Genomic DNA, 20,889 nt, shown 5'->3' with positions numbered 1-20,889 from the left:
TCTCTAGCATGGTCAATAGACTTTGCCATCTCAATTGCGAAAAATGGAAGCGAAACCCAAACGTTCATTTAAGCGGCCTTTTGCCTTTCCCAAGAACTGTGTGTACCGCCCGCTGCGGCAGATAAGCAACATGGAGCGGAATCTAAAGCTGCCCGCCGAAAGACCCACCTGTGAGTACCAGATAGATGGAGTTTTCCAAGGGCGGACCTTTACCCCACATTTATTTGCCATTCAATTTCTTAGACTTCACGCTCAATGCGCCGCCATCGTTGGTGCCGGCCAAGAAGTACTCGGACATCAGCGGACTGCCCGCTCCATACGCCGATCCGCACACGAAGCTGAGGTTCGCCAATGCCGATGAGTACGCCTCCATGCAGCACATGCCCTCGGACATCATCAATGGGTACCTAACCGTGCGGGGTTATACGAGCGCCGTGGGATAGTCGCTCTATATATCATATATATCCCATACACACGATGTGTTCCGCCCCTGGAGGCACTGCCCGAGACCTTGCGATCCGACAACCACTCACAATAGCCAATTACGGAGCCGCTGGCCTTACTTTTACTAGCATTGCGTGCGAGGCTGTTGATTTCGAGTGTTTCGCTGACTGCTTCCCGACTGTAAAACGGCTTTCAAGGGGAGTAGCGCACCTAACCAGAAAGAGGTGATCTCTCTTTGCAAGCTATTGCGATCTATACCTATCTCCATAGACTTTGGTTTTCCTGACTGTATCAATGGGCTTGATAGGTTCAAGGTGGGCCCAATGCCTTGGGGGTCGAAAATTGTAAAAGTTAACAAAGAAAAAGTTACCGTATAAGTCATAATGGGAAAAATAAATATTTCAACAAGCGATACGTGCAAATCTGAAATTTGTTTGCACTAAATTTGTAGACTAACAATATGAAGTATAATTTTGTTAAGATAAAATAAAGCAAAACTAGTATTTAAAATGAAATTAGCTATAACTATGATTTTGGCAAATGCAGATGACTCTTTTAAAATAAAGTTAATGGAGTTTTTATTTAAGGACATTTATAAATGTTTTACAAACTACATCTCTATCATAATATCATTCGCAAGTTTCAATATTATTGTGTATTATTTAGCAGCTATCAGAAGTACCAAAAGCAAGTTTCTAAAACTTTTGTAATTACTGGGGCTTCTCCTTCTCTCTCTCTCTCTCTCTCTGTCTCTTTCTGTCGTCCTTTTGCTATCTCTCTCGTTAACGTATTTCGAGCTTGCTCCTCCATTGGTTTCAAGTTCCAGGAACCGGACTAGTGGCTCCGTGATGATCCGTGCTTCTTCTTCCCGCCCCCCGTTTTTTGTGGCAGTCGACTTAGGGTTATCCGTTCGGTTTTACGGCTTTGGATGCTAGCCGGCTTGATTGATGGGCCGGCTAATACTGTTCGGCTGCGTGAGCATCTGCAGATCGGAGCGGAAGCTCCTTGGCAGCCCCGAGATGTCCAGCTGGTGCTTGAGCACCACCATGGTGGCCAGGGTTTTCAGGGTGGGCTCAAAGTCGAGCACATGCAGATCGCTGTAGTCGATGAGCGCCACTCCGGCAGGCGCACCGCCCAATCCGGCCGCAGTTGCCTCCTGGGTGGGCGAAACGGCTGCCGGCGAGCTGGCGGTGCCACTCCTCGGACTGGTGCCGCCGAACAGGAACATCCTGGTGGCCATCACAATGGCGCACTGCCTCCGTCGCGCCGTCGGCGCCTTGCCATTGGCCCGTATAAGGTTCCACAGCTTGGTGCGCGGATCGAAGGTGTACAGATCGTTGAAATGCTGATCCAGCAGGCCGTTGTATCCCCCGAAGACATATATCAGCTTGTTGTAGACGAACATGCTGTGGCTGCGTCGGCCCACCGGCACCTTTCCGGCCGTGAATGGCCGATGCCAAACCTTGGTCTTCATGTCCAGGTAGACGATCTCGTGGCAGTAGGTCTCCTCCTGGCTGTGGTACGGACTGTGCTTGTCGCCCCGCCCGCCAAAGATGTACATGCGCTCCTGCTCGTAGGCCACCGCCGCATGGAAGTCCCTGTAGCTGGGCGGCACCCCGAATGTCTGCACATAGCGCCACTCCATCGTGTCCAGATTGAGGGAGTGCACATCGCTGCTGAACTCGTTAATCTCGTCGACGAAGCCGCCAAATATGAACATGCTGTTGCCGATGACGCAGGCTGAGTGGCCATCCCGTGCACCGGGCAGGCAGCCCGTCACCTGCGGCCTGGACCACTGGGCCGTCTTGGGATCGAAGCAGTAGAGGGCATTGCAGAGGTTCTCATCGTTGCGGCCGCCCCAGATGTAGATGCGCTCCTTGTAGGCGACCACCGTGTGGCCGTAGCGCTGGAAGGGCACCAGGGGGTACTTGAGTGGCACTCCCGCCGCGTCCAGCTGCTGGGGCACCAGGGTCCAGCGCATTGTGTGCGCATTCAGGACGTGGACGTCGATGGGCTCATTGTAGCGGTAGTCGTATCCTGTGCAGTAGCCGCCGAAGCTGTAGATGAAGTCGTCCACGCCCACCGCCGCGTGGTTAACCCGCTGCGGCCCACCGTCCAGGTGCACCGTCCACAGCATTTTGGCCAATTGGAGGGGCAGCGGAGCACCACCTTGCGTTGCTTTTCGGCCAGGCGGAGCACACAAAGGAAAGCGAGTGCGCCGCAGTTGCTGCGTTTGGGGGGTTTTCGGGGTGGGGAGGGGCCGCGAGGTGCGAGCGACTGAAGGCCACACAGGTGTAAACGCAATGCTGATATCAAATGCCAAACGCTCTGCTCCGCTGCTAAAAAAAAATATTACATTTTTTTTTGTTGTAGTTTCTTCCTAGAGATGCACGCGTGACGACAATTCGAAAAACACCCAGTTTCGTGCGTGAGTAAGCGAGTGCACCCTCCTATGTAGCGCTGCCACCTTTTAACTTAGCGAGTGCACCCTCCATTATACACTTTGGTGGATGCCGATGGAAAGGCGTCCTTTTGTTGCAGTGTAAACCTTTGAGACACATTTGTAAGAGATTTAAAGGCACTTGTATTTTAAACCTTTAGTAAAAAAACCTTTAGTTAATTTCTGTATTTTAATTCATCTGTGAAAATGTAAAGCAAAAAACAGTTTTATTGTAAACAAGAAAGGAATGAATATTCTGTAAATTAAATTCTCCAAAATTATTCATATGATGCATTTTTAATACACATAAAAAATCCCAACTTCCTAACTTTAAAAACACTACAGTTATGGCATTTCCAATCATTCAGTTATATGGCAGCTATAGAATATAGTCGGCCGATCCCGACTTATATGCTGCGTGCAGAGGAAAGAAGGGTCACAATTCGATATCTTTAAAACTAGTTCGCGTAGAAACAGACAGACGGACAGACGGACATGGCTATATCAACTCAGGAGGTGATCCTGATCAAGAATATATATACTTTGTAGGGTCGGAGATGTATCCTTCAATGCGTTGCACACTTTTGACCAAAATTATAACATCCTCTGCAAGGGTATAAAAACAAAGGGAAAAACTCAAACGAAAATTATTTGGTGACTAAAGATATCTAACCATCAGATAAGGTCTTGAATAAAATGATTCCTTATAACGATATTAATCATCTTTAGTTTTTGCAAGCTTAGTTGCGTTATTTATTTACTGCTGTATATATGTGTTTATATACGTCATGTGTTTGTGTGTAAATTAGATTGGTTGTAGTACAAAAGTTATAACAAAATAAATAACAAGAAATCATTTAATACAATATTACGCGAACATACATTATATACGATGCAATCTATGCACATTTTGGTTTACGAAGGGTGGTCCCAAAGCCCAGCCCCCCGGAAAAAAAGGACAAATCAAATGCTAGGATTGCGGGGAAGGGAATGGAGGAGATCGGGACTCGCGACTAGCGACCCCGCCCCCTAGACATTCGTGGGCGCGTCCATGCCGCAGATGACCGACTTGACCACCGACGCCGCGGAAATGGCCGCGAAATTCTGCCACTTCCGGGTGGAGGTGCCGTCCTTGTAGTCGGCAATGCCCTTCACCAGGATGAAGCTCTCCCGGCAATTGCCGATGATGCTGTCCAGCACACTGCTCATCTCCACATCGGTGGCCAGGAGGCCGTACTTCCGGGCGAACTGGGTGCGCAGATCGTCGCTCCTCACCAAATCTCTGCCGGATCCAATCGGACCCAGGTGGAGGCGCATTCGGGTGACCCCGTCCACCTCGTCGGCGGCAATGGGGTGGGCCACCTCGATCACCTCGTTGTTGCCGATGTTCATGAACAGCTTGTCCGTCTTCGCGTCCGGCCGGTTGAAGTCCGCGTCCGTCTTCTGGGCCAGCGCCTGCTGGGCCTGGTTCAGGTAGTCCTCCCACGGCCGCTTCACCTGCATGTTGGCCTGCAGGCTCTCCGCGATCTGCTGCAGCGAGTCGTTCACCGGGAAGTAGGTCTTCACGTCCTCGCCGCTCTTGTACAAGTACACATAGGGTTTCTCCTTGCTGGGGGGAAAAAGTGGAAACTTATTAGAGGTATAAAAAGGCAATACATGGATAGTGGTCCTGAGTTCAGTAACAATAAATACCATTGTATAATATACTATTGTATTGATTTAAGATTGAAGAAGTTCGGTTTTTAATCCTCTACAGGTTTATGAGAACCTGACAAAGTATACATGGATAGTTGGCATACCGGGGAAATTGCGAATAATTCGAAAGTTTTCTTGTGGCTAAACTTATATAATACAATTTGGTTTGACGAATAAAATGATACTGAAATGGGACTCGGATAAAATGGACAGATAAAATCTCTACCTATCTTTTTCCATGTCATTTCGGGATAGGTAAAACCATCCAAGGATAGATCTTTTGAAATTCAACTGAAAATGTAACAATAAATACATCCTATTGTATTGATCTAAGATTGCTACAGTTTTGTGAGAACGTGACAAAGTATTTTCCCCATTAAGCACCACAATCCAATCCGCTCGTCCAGGTTACTTCCGAGATCCTTACCTATTGCTGATCAGGGCCCGCTGCTTGTCCACATACGAGATGACCACGTCGCCCAGCCGGACGTGCTTCTTGTAGTCCGTGTAGTGGGGCACGCCCCCGGCCACGCCCACGATGAAGACGAAGTCGACCTTCTGGAATGTGCCCAACAGCCGGGTGGTGGTGTTGCCCGTCGCCGTCATCGCCTCCCGGTTGTTGCCCACCGACGGCAGCTTGGTGCTCACGATCCTGTGCGCCCCGATGTTGCCCAGGGTATACACGTTCGATTCGCCTGCGGAATAGAGAGCCAGTGGTGGTCAGTAGGTTGGCGGATAGACGGGTGTTTACGCTCAGGACAATAGGGTACACCAGATAAGGATGAGGACAAAAAAAGAAGAGAAACGAAGATCAATGAATGATACAGATCACCAATGATACAGACATTTGAATAATTAAATTAAACAATTCAACAATTCATAAATGAAAACTATATTGACAATAATTTTTGAACAATAATAATAATGGAATATCCCAGTAAATTTAATAATCTCCATTGCTTTTGTCTTGAAATGTATTGAACTCCTCGTCCTCCTTTTTTTTGTCACGGTAATACAGTGAATTGAGATACATATGTATATGGTTAACCACTTTATGAACCGGGTGCGTGACGGATCTAATCAATCCGCCTGATGACGATAGTTACATGTATGTACAATTGAAGGTCGTGTATCCTAGGGCAATCCTTTACCATAACAACAACCAAATAAAATAAAACAAAAAGCCGACGAAACAACACAGACACAAAAAAGGACACGAAAGTAACAGCAAATCAAATTATTCTAGGCCAAGTTCATAACTTTATGCCCAAGTTTATGGCAAGTCATTCGGGTACAGGACTCACTTGATGAATGCGAACTCCCCGAGTTCCCCCAACCATCGAGTGTTTACTGTACATATCAAAACATAAAACTAACTATTAATTAATAGGTTTGTATAACATTTAAATTCAAATATTTTAAAGGATAAACCGACCAAGACATGTACATTTTTTGTACGAATTTTTTAAATATAACAATTTATTATATATTAGTTCCGGAAATACCTTCAAACCATATGAACTTGACCTTAATTTATGGGTGCAACTGAATTTAGATGTGGATTCTGGATATTTAGCTTACCGAATCTTCGTTTCTTTTTGGACTTTCTGAGTGAGTTCGTTAGATTGGGATCGGAATCTATTGCATGGGTTGGAATTTTTTGATTCAGGGGGTGGGTGAAATGTTTTGTTGTTATTGCAGGCAAGCAAACAATCAGCAAAATTGTATGCAAATTTATTCGGCAATTGCCAAATTTTTGTGGTGATGTTTTTTTTTTTTGGCCACGATAGTTGAGTTTTGGGGAACAAAAAGGGAAAGAGAGAAACAGAGAAAAGTTGGTTAGGCAAGAGTTCGATTAGTTAGAGTTGGGGAGGAGTCGACGGATCGTTGCAATGCCAATCGACAATCGACAATTGGTTATCGAACTATCGAACTGAACATAAACCACCTACCGACTGTGGTGTATCGGACGAATGTCTCCTTGTTCTCGAGCATCGCGTCCACGGCGAGCTTCTCGCAATACTGGGCCGTGATGATGGCGATGGTGGGCTGCTTGTTGGAAGCGATCGTGGGCATCTGCTTGACCACCTTGATCTCCTTGTCCTCGTGGTGGATGCGGGTGTACGCGTTGTACTCCATCGACTTGATCAGGCCGCGCTCCTGCAGCGACTGGATCACCAGCAGGACATCCTGCTCACTCCAGCCATAGTCCCTTTAAAATAAGATATAGATTTTAGTATTCACGTTTTGGGAAAGTCAATGCAATTTAATTTCTGTAATGATAAGAGTCTATAACTTTACCAAATTCAAGCCGATTCCAAAGTGGCATACCTCTAAAGACTCGTGATTCTATCCTCTAAAAATCTGCATTCAAAATTTTCGATTTAACGTTGGTCAAATTTTTGACCCATTTTCATGTTAGTTATTTATGATTTTCCGATGTCTTGAAATAGAGTGGCTTAAAATTGGATTTCTAGAGGTCATAACTTTACCAAATTTAATCCGATTCCGAAGTGGCATGCCTCTAAAGACTTGTGATTCGACCCTCTAAAAATCTGCATTCAAAATTTTCGATTTAACGTTGGTCAAATTTTTGACCCATTTTCATGTTAGTTATTTTTAATTTTCCGATTCTTGTAATATAGTTACTTAAAATTTGACTTCTAGAGGTCATAACTTTCTCAAATTCAAGCCGATTCCAAAGTGGCGTACCTCTAAAGACTTGTGATTTGATCCTCTAAAAATCTGCATTAAAAATTTTCGATTTAACGTTGGTAAAAATTTTGACACATTTTCATGTTAGTTATTTCTGATTTGGTAACTGAAATCTCACTACAAGATTAGTATTTTTGAGGTAAATTAAATTGACATACATATTTTCGTAAAAATGAAGAATAACATCGATGAAATTGATTTTTGAAAAGTTTGTATATTATTTTTTAAATGAAGTGCAAGGTTTGGTACTACTTCTTGTTCAAACATTTTAGTGAATTCCTTTTTTGAGTCCTAGGTTCTAATTTCTTAGTCCTACATTTACTTGAGTTAAATATAACTTTGATAAAGCTTAAACTGGGCTTCAAAGGTCTAATTAAATTATGCCGTTTTTAGGCAACATTTTCTCAGATTTGAATAACTTATGTTGACTACTCACTTGGCCAGATCCTCGGGGGACACGGGATTGGGATATGCCTGTTCGATGAGCTCCAGCACCTTCTCCTGGGTCAACGGTGGAGATTCGAACTGGGATTCCTCGAGGGAAACTGGGGGGAAAAACAAAGGGGAAACACACGATTAAACCACACGTCCAGGAATCCCCTCTGCCGATGGTTATTAATATAGCCAGGACTTCTGTTAGCGGGCAATGACATCTACTCTGAGCGGTGGGCGTGGCTGGTTAGGCGGTGTCTGTTAGTAAAAAACACACACACGGCTGGGAGGGCGGTCAATTAAGTGCTCAAGCAGCGGATTTTAATTGCAGACGCCAGACAAATTGGACACTTGAGGTGTCGTCAGCACTTTGAGGACAACTGGGGGAATGGAAATGTTTTTGGGGGGTTTGAAAATAACGAAGACGGCAGTTTGAGAAGCACAGAGTCTATTAAATAGGAAGGAGCGCAAAGTTGGGGAGGCACTGAACTTACAAACTTACAAAGTCAAACTTACAGTTTGGAAATACAGTTTGCAAACTTTTGGATTTAAATGCGTTTGTATTATTTTAATTTAATCTTTTGTGGTTTGTAGAAAGCGTTTTTAACAACTCAAGGGCAAGTTTCGGTTTAAACACGATTTTCTATATTGTTATTGCTACATATTTGCGAACACACCACTGAATAACATTCAAATAGTTTTAAATTTGTAATGGAAGTTAAGAACAGTTGGAGAGCCATAACAAAAAATCATAAAAATGTAAACCCAACTACATAGTAGATGAGTTTTTGAAGTCCAGCCAGAAATCCAAGCAGATAACGATGGAGAATTGAAGATCTAAGTTGGCTACCCCTTGAAACTATGGAATTTCCAGTTGGTTTTGGAGCCGAGCATTTTACAGTTGGCAAGCCATTGCAGTTCTAAGGCCATTGACTAGCATACAAAGCCATACAGTATGAGAGCCATCTTAAAACCTATACAGTTTGCAATTTATTTTATTTCGCTTTTTTTACATTTCTGTTTTTTTTTTTCCTTGGAGTGCACAACACTTTTAACATATTTAAAGCATTTTTTCGTGAGTTTTTAGTGCGTGCATTAGTACGAAGGGAACGAGAAAAAACGAAAAAACAAAAAAAAACGAACAACAAAGAAGGCGGAGAGGAAAAGTGCAACGAAGCGGATACAAAACGGAGTTCGTTGAGCGGATTAGATGATTAGTTGTGGGGGCACTGGAGCGGTGGGTCAGGGGAATCATTTCCGCCTGGCGCTCAGCTGATCGGTGTACATGTCCAGCCAAATGGCCTTCATCAGGTTGTCGCCGTCACCTGTCTTCCGCTGCGCCATCAGCGCCTCCTCGAACTTCCGGTTGCAGTCGCCGTAGCAGTAGATGATGTACCCATCCCGGGCTGATCCCCGAATAACCACCAACGCACAGCCCAGAGGATAGATGGAGTCATGTGGTTCAGATGAGAAGTCAATTTTCGATGGTACAGTATACTTGGGAATAGTCATTAAAAGCATGGAACTTGATATTCACAACAATACCTCAATAGACTGACCAAAACTATGACATATGTCACAGCATACTTTCAAGAGCTTTTCCAAGTGATTTGGAGCACTCCATATGCTTAGAATAGTCATAAATTATTTTCAATATCAAGTTCCTTCTTATATATCTATAAATAAGAATAGTTGATACTCACGTGGTCGCGAGGGAGGTGCGGAGGTCTGCTCCAGGATGCGTAATTCAATCTCGATGGACTGGATCTCCGAGTATCCGTGCTGCAGCAGCTTCATTATCTTCTTGATGAATCCCACATAGTCTGAAGAATAAAATATTAGTAAAATAAATCAAGCTTTAAACTACTTATTCCATTGTTTTCTATATTCCTTAAGTGTATTCGTTTTAAGCACCGATAAGTTAAATCTTAAGATGGAATTTAAAGCAAATGGTTAAATTATGAACTTTTATCAACTGGATAAATAACATTAGTTTTCGTAAAGTTATTTTCGTTTAAGGCTCATCAGACAAAAATATATTGGTTATATATAATACATCACATATATATATATTATTACTAACTTTATCGACTAAATAAGTTTTACTAAGATTTAAGACTTTAAAGAAGGTTTTAAAAAATAACTTTCGAATTATTAGAGGTCTCTGTGGTTCAACCTGGTTAAGCAAGCACTCCTCTTACCTCTGGGAAAGTCCTGCGGACTGACCAGCTCCTTGAAGAAGTCCTGGGCGATGTGGGCCTGCTTCTCGTCGTTGGTCAGCCAGTCGCGGAACCAGAACCTCAACGTGCGCGACTCCTGCGAGTGCTTGCCCGTATTGGCGCTGACCAGGAAGACCCGGAACTCCAGCGAAAGGGCGGCCGCCTTGCTGGCGCTCTTCTGTCCGGCTACAGTGTCCTTGTTGATGATGATCCCAGTGTGGTCACCGCCAGCCACGTGCACCCGGTCGTTGATCTCGTCGATCAGCTTCCGTTCGATGAGGATCACCGTGCTGTTGGCCGTCTTTCCCCGGGGCGTCATAACGACCTGTTCTGTGCGTGGTGGCGACTGGCTCCTCTGAACGCCGCTCGAGTTCTGAGCCAGCGGCTCCTGGTCTTGGCCTGCGACAATTTTGCCATAGTTTTTATTGCCATTCGGTAGGACCCCGTTGCCGTTGCCATTTCCATTTCCATTGGCTGTCTGCGATTTGTTTGGCTTGGGGGGCGGTGGCGGTGGCCCCATCTGTATGTGACTCCTGCGCTCCGACATGGTGCTCCTGCTCCTCCTGCTCCTTGTGCTCCTGGAACTGCTGCTCCTTCGATCCGATACGATGCGATACGATTCCGCTGCTCCGGCGACGTCCTTGAGCCCAAACTTGCTGGTGCTGCCGAAAGAAAAGCAAAAGTCGACTGTCATTAGTGACTGGCGTACGGTGGGGATTGCCTAAGGCGGACAAAATATATACCTTTACATACACATATTTAAGATCGTTTACTAACTAATAGTGTTCCTTTAAGTTTTACCTTTTTTTGGTTGTTTAATTAAAACTATTTTCCACTTTTAAATACAAAGCTCACAAGTAAAAAGATTCGAGTACACTTTTAAATTCCCAAATAGATTTTTCCTTTTATTTTAGTTATATATATATGTATAATTATAAATAATTACAGTGGTAAGCATTAATGTATACAGTTCAAAACTGCAATTATTTATAATTATATTTGCATTTATTATAACAGGGTCTAACAAATAAATTAATCGGTTATTTAAAATAACTTTAAATGCTTTATTACTCAAATAAAAAATTGTGATGTTACACATATAATAATATGTGAATTGAAAATTTCTTACCAAAACAAACATGAGTTTTTCTTTAGATGAGAGGTAAAATTCGGCCATTTTATTGACTCCTTACTGTGGTTGTATTTATAGCCAGGTATTCGCATTTCCATATTTCCCCCGGCCCCACGTAGGTCATATCAAATGATACCTGTCCCCTGTTCCCCCTTTTCTTCGACTCCTTTCGACGCCGTCTGATTTCGGGGCTTCTTTCGCTGTCTGTCTGGCAATGGGCCAAACAAATTTAGAATTCATAAATAATTGGTGTCATAAATCCAGCCCCCAGACCCCCTTTCCAGCTTACTGCGACCCAGTGACTTGGTTTCGGGCCTACGAAATAATAACAATAAAAGAAACCAAAACAAATCGCCAGAAGAAAATCAATAGGAACTTGGCAACGCCAAGTGCATGACAACCATACAAAATGAGGGCTAAAATGGGGTTCTATGGGGTTTGGTTTTGGGTTTGGGCCAACCACCTGCCACCCCCTGCAATTAAAGGCAAAAGCCAACTTCCGGCCAAATGTCACCAAACAGCCGCAGAAAGGTTTTTGAACCCGCTCGGGGAAAAGCGAAAGAGATGGAAAATTGGTAAGAAAAAAGGCGGGGGGGGAGAGGCAAGGAAAATGTACCCAGGAAATGGGGTTCCCGGGGGTTGACCTGCTGCTAAATTTGCATAGGACAAACAAAGAACCCCCAGGGAAGGGAGAGGCGAATGAACCGAGTCGGCGAATAGAAAATACAAAATAGAAAGCGGAAAGTGCAGAGGATATGAAAATTTACATTTTCCAAATGCCAGTTCTTGGAATTCTAGGTCCCAAAACAACAATTTGGCGAGGAAATTCACTATATAGCTACTAAATTCTTTGCTAATGAGGGGAAACCATTATAAATACTCTATATGTTTGGGCCTCAAAACAATGGCATTAGTCAAGTTTAATGTATTCCATTTTTGTTTACTTTAAGCTGGCAGAACTTGCTCAAAGTTGTTATTAATTTATTTTTATACCCGTTATACTCATAAAATAAAGAGGTATAAACATCATGTAGTACAGAATGTTGTATTTAATCAGTAAGTGTTTAAATAAAACCCAAAAAGCTAAGGCCGATATCAGAACTGATGTCCATTTTATATTCTGTTTCATAATAATATCCAATAATATTAAAATACTCATTGGTATCGATTTACACACTTTATTGCAATGACTATAATCTGCACATATTTAAATTTGTGAAACGATCCATCCCCTGACAGCCTTAAAAAGTATTATCCATTCATTTCACGCACTTAATTAGATTAAAGCGCTTCCTCCCTCTTCACTTTTGTCGCTAAAGGGTGCACCACTCGAATTTCACGGCCGGAAATTATTTGCCGTCTGCAATTTCAATTAAAACAAAAGCAAAAAAAAAAATGTATATATATGAAAAGATAAACTGCACCAAAAATGGTACAGTCCCGCCTTATGGACACTCCCTTTGGAAATGCATTTCTTCACTTCCGCTGGACAAACTTTTTTCGAACGATACTCCGTTTTTATAGTTCGCCGATCTTTGGGGCGTCGTCTGTCTGGAAACTGAAATGGAAATTCCGATGGCAAGTGCCTGGCGATGCGTAACTCCCGAAGGGGCAAAGGGCTTGGCCCCCGGCGAAAACTCTTTACGGTTGACAGAACCCCAGTCACGTGTCTTGACACAAAAAATGTGTACAGACACGGCACACAAACAAAATCAAATTTCATATTTGGCTGGATGAAATAAAACACACTTTTTAACAGGAGGGATCCATCAGCAATTTCCGCTAGTAGTTTCCTCCGCAGCCCACACAAACAATATACTCTGCAATACCCTTCTTTATGGGCTTCATAGACTAAATATAAATATATAAAATCATGAAAATAAAACGAAATAAAACATCAAGCCTAATATTAATAGAGAGCACCCTATTTATTTTTTCTAAGTGCGTAATCCATCATTCATACTTATTTAAGATTATGTTTTTGTTTATCATTCATTTGGATGAAAACGTTTTGAGTCATTCTAAATTCATTAACGGCTGCATTTATAACTTTACTATATTTTACCATTAATGAGCTTACTTCTAGTAAATAATGTATGTTATTTACAAAGTTCTTGATGTTTTGTTATAAACTTATAAATCGGAAAGTAGTAAGTATAAATTCAATCGTTTTGTGGCGTATTTGAAGCTTTATAAAATGCGGGTCTTTTTTTTATACACTTAGAAGCAAACAATGTACACTTCTAAATGACACTGAGTTTTAAACTCGATCCTATCAAAACATTAAAATAAATGCAATATGTTCCAAGAATAATAATATCGGACTAACGCCAGCCACCATAATATTATTTGATAATCTTCGGTTCGTTTGTTAACACCTCATTAACACACCGAATGCAATGTGATTATTGGTCATGATTATGCTCAGTGTACCAGCAAAGTGAGGCGTGGACCAAGCCTAGCAAACTCAGCCAGAAAGTGGGTTGTCAGAGGAGCCCACACAAGAAACCATCGTACATTTGTCGTAGACACTTCTCCACTAGCTTTTTGCGTGGGGTTGGGGTCTGATTTTTGCCCGAGGAGTTTCACAGCCAATGTTCCAATCGAAGGATCCAGAGGGATCGCCCACAGACACGTTCACCTCACGATGTTTTCCCAGGCTAATAACGAATACGTAACAACAAATTGCAAATGCAGAGAGTGTACAATCTATACGCTTTATCTACTACTTACAGTGTAGTGTAACAACAGCTAATTACCGCATAATTTCAGTTAATTTTCCCTTTGCCGTAATTAGTCGAAGGGGCGAACGTGACTCAAAGTCAAAGTTTTGAACCGATTCGCCCGACAGACCCATTAAGTTAAGTAAACTCGGTTACTTATTTAGTGACTCACAGCGGAAAACGTGATGGGATCGAACTTTGTTGATTTAATGGTTAATTGACAATCAACTGCATTTGCCTGCGTCGCTGGATAAGAAGATATAATATATGGGCGGAGGAGATATACTATTTATAAAGAGGCTCCACTGTAGGGCCCACCGTCCCATCTGTTCTGCCCGATTAAGCAATGCGAATAGAGATGTCTGCATCTTGCCCCACCGAGCTCTAAATATACTTGATTGGCCCAACATCTCTGGACATTTTCATAATTTCGTTTCATGTCAAGGTTATTCGGAACTTATTTTTCACCCTGCCTCCATAATGCCTCAATTGTCTGGCAGTGAATCGCTCTCGATTGTTTATAAAACAATTTAGAAATTCTTGTAGCCTTGTTTTTGGCAAAGCATTATGTTCCTCAAAAAAAAATTAACAAAATATGGCAGGGCTTAGCTTATTCGATTTTTAGAAAAAGACTAGGGATCCCCAAGTTTTCATTTATATCTAGATTCTTCTTTGCAAATATGATTTTTATTTAATAATTCAAAAAAAAAAAAGATTTTTTATTTTTTTTTTTAATTTGAAAAAATAGCTTTAGTTTTTTTTTCGTTTGTTTACTCTAGCTTACGAATTACTTTAGTATTTCTTAACCTCTTTCACTCGTTTTGGATCCAATAATTTCGATCCCGGTTTTATAAAAAAACTTTGTGAGACCTCTAACAAATTGAATTATTCATTCTTGCCGTGAACTTTAATTGTCAATCGAATTTGAATACAAACTCAATCAGAATTAGCATATTTGAATAGCGTTTAGACAACTGAATTTGTTTTTCCATTTCGGTTAATTGAGTTCGTTTGGTTTTGCGGTTTGCGAACCTTATTGAGGTTGGGATTTCTCGAGGAGTCCAAAACTGCGGTGACGTCAGCCCTTTATTTATAGTTTGTGTGTTTCAATCGCCTGTGACGTAATTTTTAAGGCATTTGTGATTATTTAAATCGGCAAACAAGTCGCGAAGTCGGGAGCCGGCCTTCAAAGCAAACAATCTGAGCTTGGGCAAGAGAACTTGATATCACGAATATAATTCAATACTCTGTATAAGTGGGTCTTATCTTGTTTTCTTTTGTTTCGCCACTAAAACTTGTTCATCTTCTTGGTATTAGTCAGAATTAGCTTTTTTATGTTTTGCTGATTCGTTCTCCAAGAGATCGCTAAATAATAAATGTTTCCTGTCGTCGGTTTGTCTGGATTTTCCAATCAACCAAGTGATTCACTGCCAGAATATTGCGCAAATGGGAAAAATATATATACTTAGATTGCAAGATTTATTTGTCTTCGAACAATCTTTCGTCAGATGGCTCATCAACTATTTATTGAGTCTCTCGTGTGGGCGACAAAAAAATAATGTTCTCTCTTGAATCTCGAATCTTGAATTTCGAATCGGTTGATGCAACATATTTGGGGTTTCATCACAAGTGGCATGCGTCATTTGCCCCGTCCATCGGCATTCATTTCGAATTCTATGATTGGATCACTAGATCAATTAGCCGCGGATCAATACTTGATGCAGTGCGTGGGTTCCAATTAACCCCTCCTCAGCCCTCGAATGACCAAACTGCACGACCATCTTCGTTTCGACTTCCCCATTTTCTGGTCGCCAACTTTTTATCTTCTTTGTGCACGGAATGAAATATTGCCCAGAGATCCACTGGATATTCGACTCACGGATACCCTATAAAATCATCATCGAATTGGGCTTGGAAAAGGTTCAAAAATGTTTGGAAAACGAAAACACAGTGGCAAAGTTTTAATTATCGATAAATTAGGGTTCTAAAAATATCTTGAAAATTGGTCTTTGATTGGCTTTGTCTCCATTTATGAATAAACTGTTTACTAGTCTGACTATATCACAGCAGAATCTATCCGCACAATAATTATATGGATAAAAATAGGTTTAAAAGTGATTAAATGTGCGCAAGATGGCATTTCCCAATCAATTTTCACCAGCAACCCCTTACTCAGTATTCAGTGCTTCAGCAGAAGTGCAATCGTTAATAAGTAAAGACCGTGTTCACAGTGGACGCAAACTCAAATATGGACACGCAAGAAAAGAAAAGTCGGCTTTCCTTTGGTTACACAATAGCCGGCAATATTGTTGGAATTAGCGGGTCAAAGTTCAGAGCACCACCCCCCCCCCCTTTCCAAGCCCATGGTGGTTGGTGGTTTGGGTGGTGCTCCATAAATTAGAGCAACTTGGCAATATGGCCAATGGTCGGACAGTTTTATGGCCACGGAACACACATCGAAAATGCAGTTTACAAATGGTGAAGGCCCCCCGATTCGGAATCCACCCCATTCGACAAAGGCAAAGGGGTTTTTCTTTCGGTTTTGGGGGCAATGTTCCTTAGTGGGTCATTGTTGGGTGCTGTTGCCTTTGTTTGCTATGCGCTGTTCTTCAAGGAGCGCCGATTAGAGGCTGGTTAAGGCGTCATTAGGTGACCCACATGGCAGTTAACGAATCAAAATGAGGCTGTATCACGAAAATAGATTTAACAAGAAAGGAAAGCTAACTTCGGACGGAGCCGAAGTTGATATACCCTTGCAGAATATTTTGTAAATTATATTCTTCAAAATTATTCATTTGATGCATTCTTAATACTCATAAAAAGTCCCAATTTCCTAATTTTAAAAACACCAAAGTTATGGCATTTTCAATCGTTCAGTTATATGACAGCTATAAGATATAGTCGGCCGATCATTATGAAATTTTGTATGTCGGATTGATTGGCCAAAAATAAAACCCATTGAAAATCCCAACTTCTTAACTTTACAAACACCAAAGTTATGGCACTTCCGATCAATCAGTTATATGGCGGCTATAGGATATAGTCGTCTGATCCTTATGAAATTCGGTATGTCGGATTGATTGGCCAAAAATAAAACCCATAGAAAATCCCAACTTCTTAACTTTACAAACACCAAAGTTATGGCTTTTCCGATCGTTCAGTTATATGGCAGCTATATGATATAGTCGCCCGATTCGGCTCGTTCCGACTTATATACTACCTGCAATAGAAAAACAACTTTTGGGAAAGTTTCAAGCAGATAGCTTTAAAACTGAGGGACTAGTTTGCGTAGAAACGGACGGACGGACAGACGGACGGACAGACGGACGGACAGACGGACAGACGGACATGGCTAGATCGACTCTCGTGGTGATGCTGATCAAGAATATATATACTTTATAGGGTCGGAAATGTCTCCTTCACTGCGTTGCAAACTTTTGACTGAAATTATAATACCCTCTGCAAGGGTATAAAAAGCATAAAAAATACATAAAACTTTAAAACCGATGCACAGCCAATGGATAAATGACTCAATTTTGAAAGAAATAAGATATGGGAGGTCGGTCGAATGCAAGCCCTCTACTCATTAACAGCTGAAAACCAACTGCAAATCCATCCAGATCCAGGTCACATCCACACAAATTCATATTCCCCCCGCTCTAGCATTGCAAAACAACTTTCAAATATGCCGCCAAACGCACTGACAGACGAGTGAAATTCGCATCTCATCTCGAATTGCATTTGTTTATCGGCAAACACAATGAGGTTGAACTCCATATCACTTTACACCAGTTGCAGCCCACTCACGCCCCATGTCATCCATGTTAAAGTCGCCCCGAGATCGGGGAAGTAGTCGTGGAAGAACCGAAATCAAAACAAGAGGAATAGAGGCACTGGGAATTATTTTTAAATACCGAGCCGGACGATTGACCAAGAGACCGGGAATCGGACGAGGAGGATGCGGTGTTCCAAGTTGAATGAACCACACACCGACTGTAAATATATATCGAACAGATAATTATAATGGCAGCAGATGGTCTCGCCTCGACTGGCTATATATTACCCAAAAAAATAGGTGTCTGGCCAACACTCTGCCGAAGTGGTAATTCATTTCTTGATAACACTAAAAATAATAAACAATTCGTGTAGCAGATATTTCTTCCAATAGTGTGTACCATTTTGTTTATTTCTAGATCTGGCATACGAAATTTGCTCATCTGACAGTAATTTTACTAATTTCTATAGTATAGTATTTGAGTTTTTTATAAACTTTCTTGAGATTTGATTAATATTAATTTAACATCATAATTTAACATCTTTTTTAAAAATAAACTTTTCTTTTCTTCAGCAACCCTTTCCTTTTAATTTGGTTCTTATTTTAATTGCACAAGTTCTATGTTTTATTGGAATTATTATTCTTGTCGAAAACTCGACACTTGTAGAAAAATGAGTTTAATAAAAATGTAATTGGAAACTGTAAAAGTAATTTTGCTATGAAAATTCATATTGAAACTGCAAAAATTCGCATCTTCGATTTCCTTGTAAATCTCCTTATTTTCCTAAATCCCAATTTGTTTTCAAAATTTACAAAAATGTGCAACAAAATTGCCTCAATAAACTGGAACAAAAAGCCGAAAAGCAAATAAAAAGCAAAAAAAAAAACTATGCAAAGTAAGCAACAACACATTTTCTGCACAGCCAACGAGAATGAGATCATTTTTAGACTTCTCTCACGCTTTTTTTCAGTTTCTTCACAGTGCTCCCCTGTTGTATACATTTTGTTAACCAAATGTTTTTAGCCTCGTAAAAGTTGTTCAAATTTCCACCGACTGGAACACCGGACATACAACAAAATACAGAAAAAAAAGGGGGGAAAATGCAGGTCAGACAAATGGAATAGAAACAATGCGCAATGCCAATAAACTGCGACAAACGATACGTGGAAGCGGAAATGGATTTAGATAAACCCAGTAAATTACAAAGAACGCAAATAATGTTATCAAAGAAGTACAAAATGTACAAAATGCACACAAAAAATATCAAATCCCCAGACGCATAAAGGGTAATCGTTCGGTTAGTTTCGTGGAGGTCAATATCGTTATTCTCACTTAGCCTCGCAGCTCAAATTGCTCAAAATGAAATTCAAATGTATCACGGCAGCAAATTGCTTATGATACCCTCGAATCGTAATGGTTATGCACGAATTGAAATTTGAATATCAAGTTCTTCGGAATATCAAGTTCTTTCTCAGGCGAAAACTTTTTGATCTGCAAATAGCATTTAATGTTCATAATAAAAGTTTTACTTAAACATAATAGAAAAGAATTCGAATCTTAAAAATTAACACCCAACTTTAAAACATTAAAAGAAGAGCTAAAAACATTTCGCTCTAAGTAAGACTAATTTAATGAGAGGCTAATTTGATTTGTTAGAAATAGCTAATTAGTTTTTAAAAGCAAAGAACTTATTAAATTAAATATTGTAAGTTATACATATGTATCTCTGCAAACCATTTTAAATATTATTTAAAGAAAAATTCGATAATTGGCATATGTTCATAAAATAACATGATTTTTCCTCCTTATCTTTCTTATAGTAAAACTAATTAATTTATGGCTAATTGAATTGGTTAACATAATCTTATCGGGCAATGGAAAGCAAGAAAAATATATTTTACAAAATGCCCAAAAATGGCAAACTAAAATAACAAAGCCCGTGTCTTGGGTTTCAAGTGTGGTTTATAAATAACCCTCATTACGCCGCCGGAAAGGTGAAAGTACAACAAACATTGCCACCCACATTTCTACACATGGTACTTTGTATTTGAAACTCACCTGTTGCTAGATCGGCAAAAAATGACGTGTTTTGTTTGCCACTTGATTGGCAACCGGTTTTCCTTTTCGGTCACTTCTATTTGCTTAATTTGTTTTATGTTTTCCTTGCTGGTGTGCTTGGTTTATTCCACTGCTCTAAAAAAAAACGTGTGTGTTAACAACTTTTCACAGAATTCTGATTGATGCACAGCGCAAAAAAAAAAAATACGTGGAAAAAAAAGAATGCGAAACACGCGGAGGAAAGAATGCTTATCTTATCATATCTTATCAGCGAGTGGGTGGAAAAGGGGGAGTTGCGTTGGGCAATTTTTCACTATCAACTGATAACCCGTACATTGATATTTGCTCTGTTTGTTGTTTGCCCTTGTTCTTGTTTTTTTTTCTCTCTTGTTATTTGCTGTAAGTTGTAGTCATCAATTGTTTAGCGGTTTTGAGCATTTCAAATTGCTCAGCTGACGTCAGAGCTTAAAAAGGGTGTGAGAGATCGAGTATATACAAGAAAAAAAAATTGATCGGTAAAGTACAAGTTATTTTAAAATGTTACTGACGCAATTCAAACAAATATTTAATTAGGTCTAAAAACATAGTAACATTAAATGTTAATCCTGTAGTACTGATTTCGGAATCTTATTAATAGACAATTTCTAAGTGATCTCAAAAAGATCCCATTTCTTTCAGTGCACCTGAGTCATCTGATCGCTGAAACGGGTTCAGTGACGTCATTACATTAAATGACAATAGAAGAAAGAGACAAAGATAAAAGGATTGCACTTGAAATAAGGCCAAAAACAACAACAATAACACTGGTTCACCTTCAGCTGATCAGCGAATATTGCCATCTCCCTCACGCACTCCATTCAAATTTAAAACAATTAGTTTTTATTTTTTTGTTCTACACTTGCAAAAACAAAAAGCAAACACGAATTCTGACGAACCGAACAGAAGAAGATAAAAAAACACACGTCCGCGAACAAAGTTTCTAGGTGTGTGTATTGAATTACGCGCTATTTATATTAATAAAAATTGCACACTGGCTATATTTTCACCGTTAGTGCGCGCGTCGCTTACGAAAAGGGTGGCAATCGAAGGGCGCGGGAAAAGGAGCGCGTACACTTACGCCAAAACGCCGGCAAAAACAACACCAAAACCAAAACACGGGGATAATGGACAATACCCTTTCCAAATGCGTCTTTCTGCGTCCGTTTCGTTCAAACTTCGCTTTTCGACTGACCAGACTCGGCTTTCGGTTGCGCGG

The 20,889-nt window shown here is 40.9% G+C and overlaps 3 protein-coding genes across 9 annotated transcripts; 1 reads left to right on the top strand and 2 right to left on the bottom strand.

Moving 5' to 3' along the window:
• Nucleotides 1-9: 9 nt before the first annotated feature.
• LOC108047113 (INO80 complex subunit C) lies at nt 10-959 on the top strand. The gene is made up of 2 exons (XM_017127185.1): nt 10-170; nt 244-959. Exons 1-2 carry the CDS (start codon nt 44-46, stop codon nt 441-443), a joined length of 327 nt encoding a protein of 108 aa, XP_016982674.1. The 5' UTR covers nt 10-43; the 3' UTR covers nt 444-959.
• A 46-nt stretch (nt 960-1,005) lies between these two features.
• Nucleotides 1,006-2,831, bottom strand: LOC108047111 (kelch domain-containing protein 3). Its single transcript, XM_017127182.2, has one exon. The coding sequence runs from the start codon at nt 2,579-2,581 to the stop codon at nt 1,376-1,378; it is 1,206 nt and encodes a 401-aa protein (XP_016982671.1). The 5' UTR covers nt 2,582-2,831; the 3' UTR covers nt 1,006-1,375.
• A 777-nt stretch (nt 2,832-3,608) lies between these two features.
• LOC108047121 lies at nt 3,609-20,880 on the bottom strand. 7 transcript variants are annotated; one of them, XM_017127206.1, is made up of 10 exons: nt 20,809-20,880; nt 19,635-19,764; nt 9,928-10,607; nt 9,430-9,549; nt 9,052-9,132; nt 7,731-7,839; nt 6,532-6,791; nt 6,161-6,217; nt 5,007-5,274; nt 3,609-4,493 (listed from the first exon to the last, which is right to left on the bottom strand). In XM_017127206.1, the coding sequence occupies exons 3-10, from the start codon at nt 10,490-10,492 to the stop codon at nt 3,914-3,916; spliced, it is 2,040 nt and encodes a 679-aa protein (XP_016982695.1). In that variant the 5' UTR covers nt 10,493-10,607; nt 19,635-19,764; nt 20,809-20,880; the 3' UTR covers nt 3,609-3,913. The 7 variants fall into 7 exon arrangements, with proteins under 7 accessions (XP_016982695.1, XP_016982694.1, XP_016982693.1 ...); XM_017127205.1 differs by having other exon boundaries at nt 19,635-19,769; nt 20,809-20,878; XM_017127204.1 differs by having other exon boundaries at nt 19,635-19,769; nt 20,752-20,869.
• Nucleotides 20,881-20,889: the final 9 nt, after the last annotated feature.

Source organism: Drosophila rhopaloa, unplaced genomic scaffold, assembly GCF_018152115.1.
Source record: "Drosophila rhopaloa isolate 14029-0021.01 unplaced genomic scaffold, ASM1815211v1 contig_3, whole genome shotgun sequence".
Taxonomy (NCBI): Eukaryota; Metazoa; Arthropoda; class Insecta; order Diptera; family Drosophilidae; genus Drosophila; species Drosophila rhopaloa.
The sequence above is the reverse complement of the archived record's forward strand: the minus strand, read 5'-3'. Positions and strand labels throughout refer to the sequence as shown.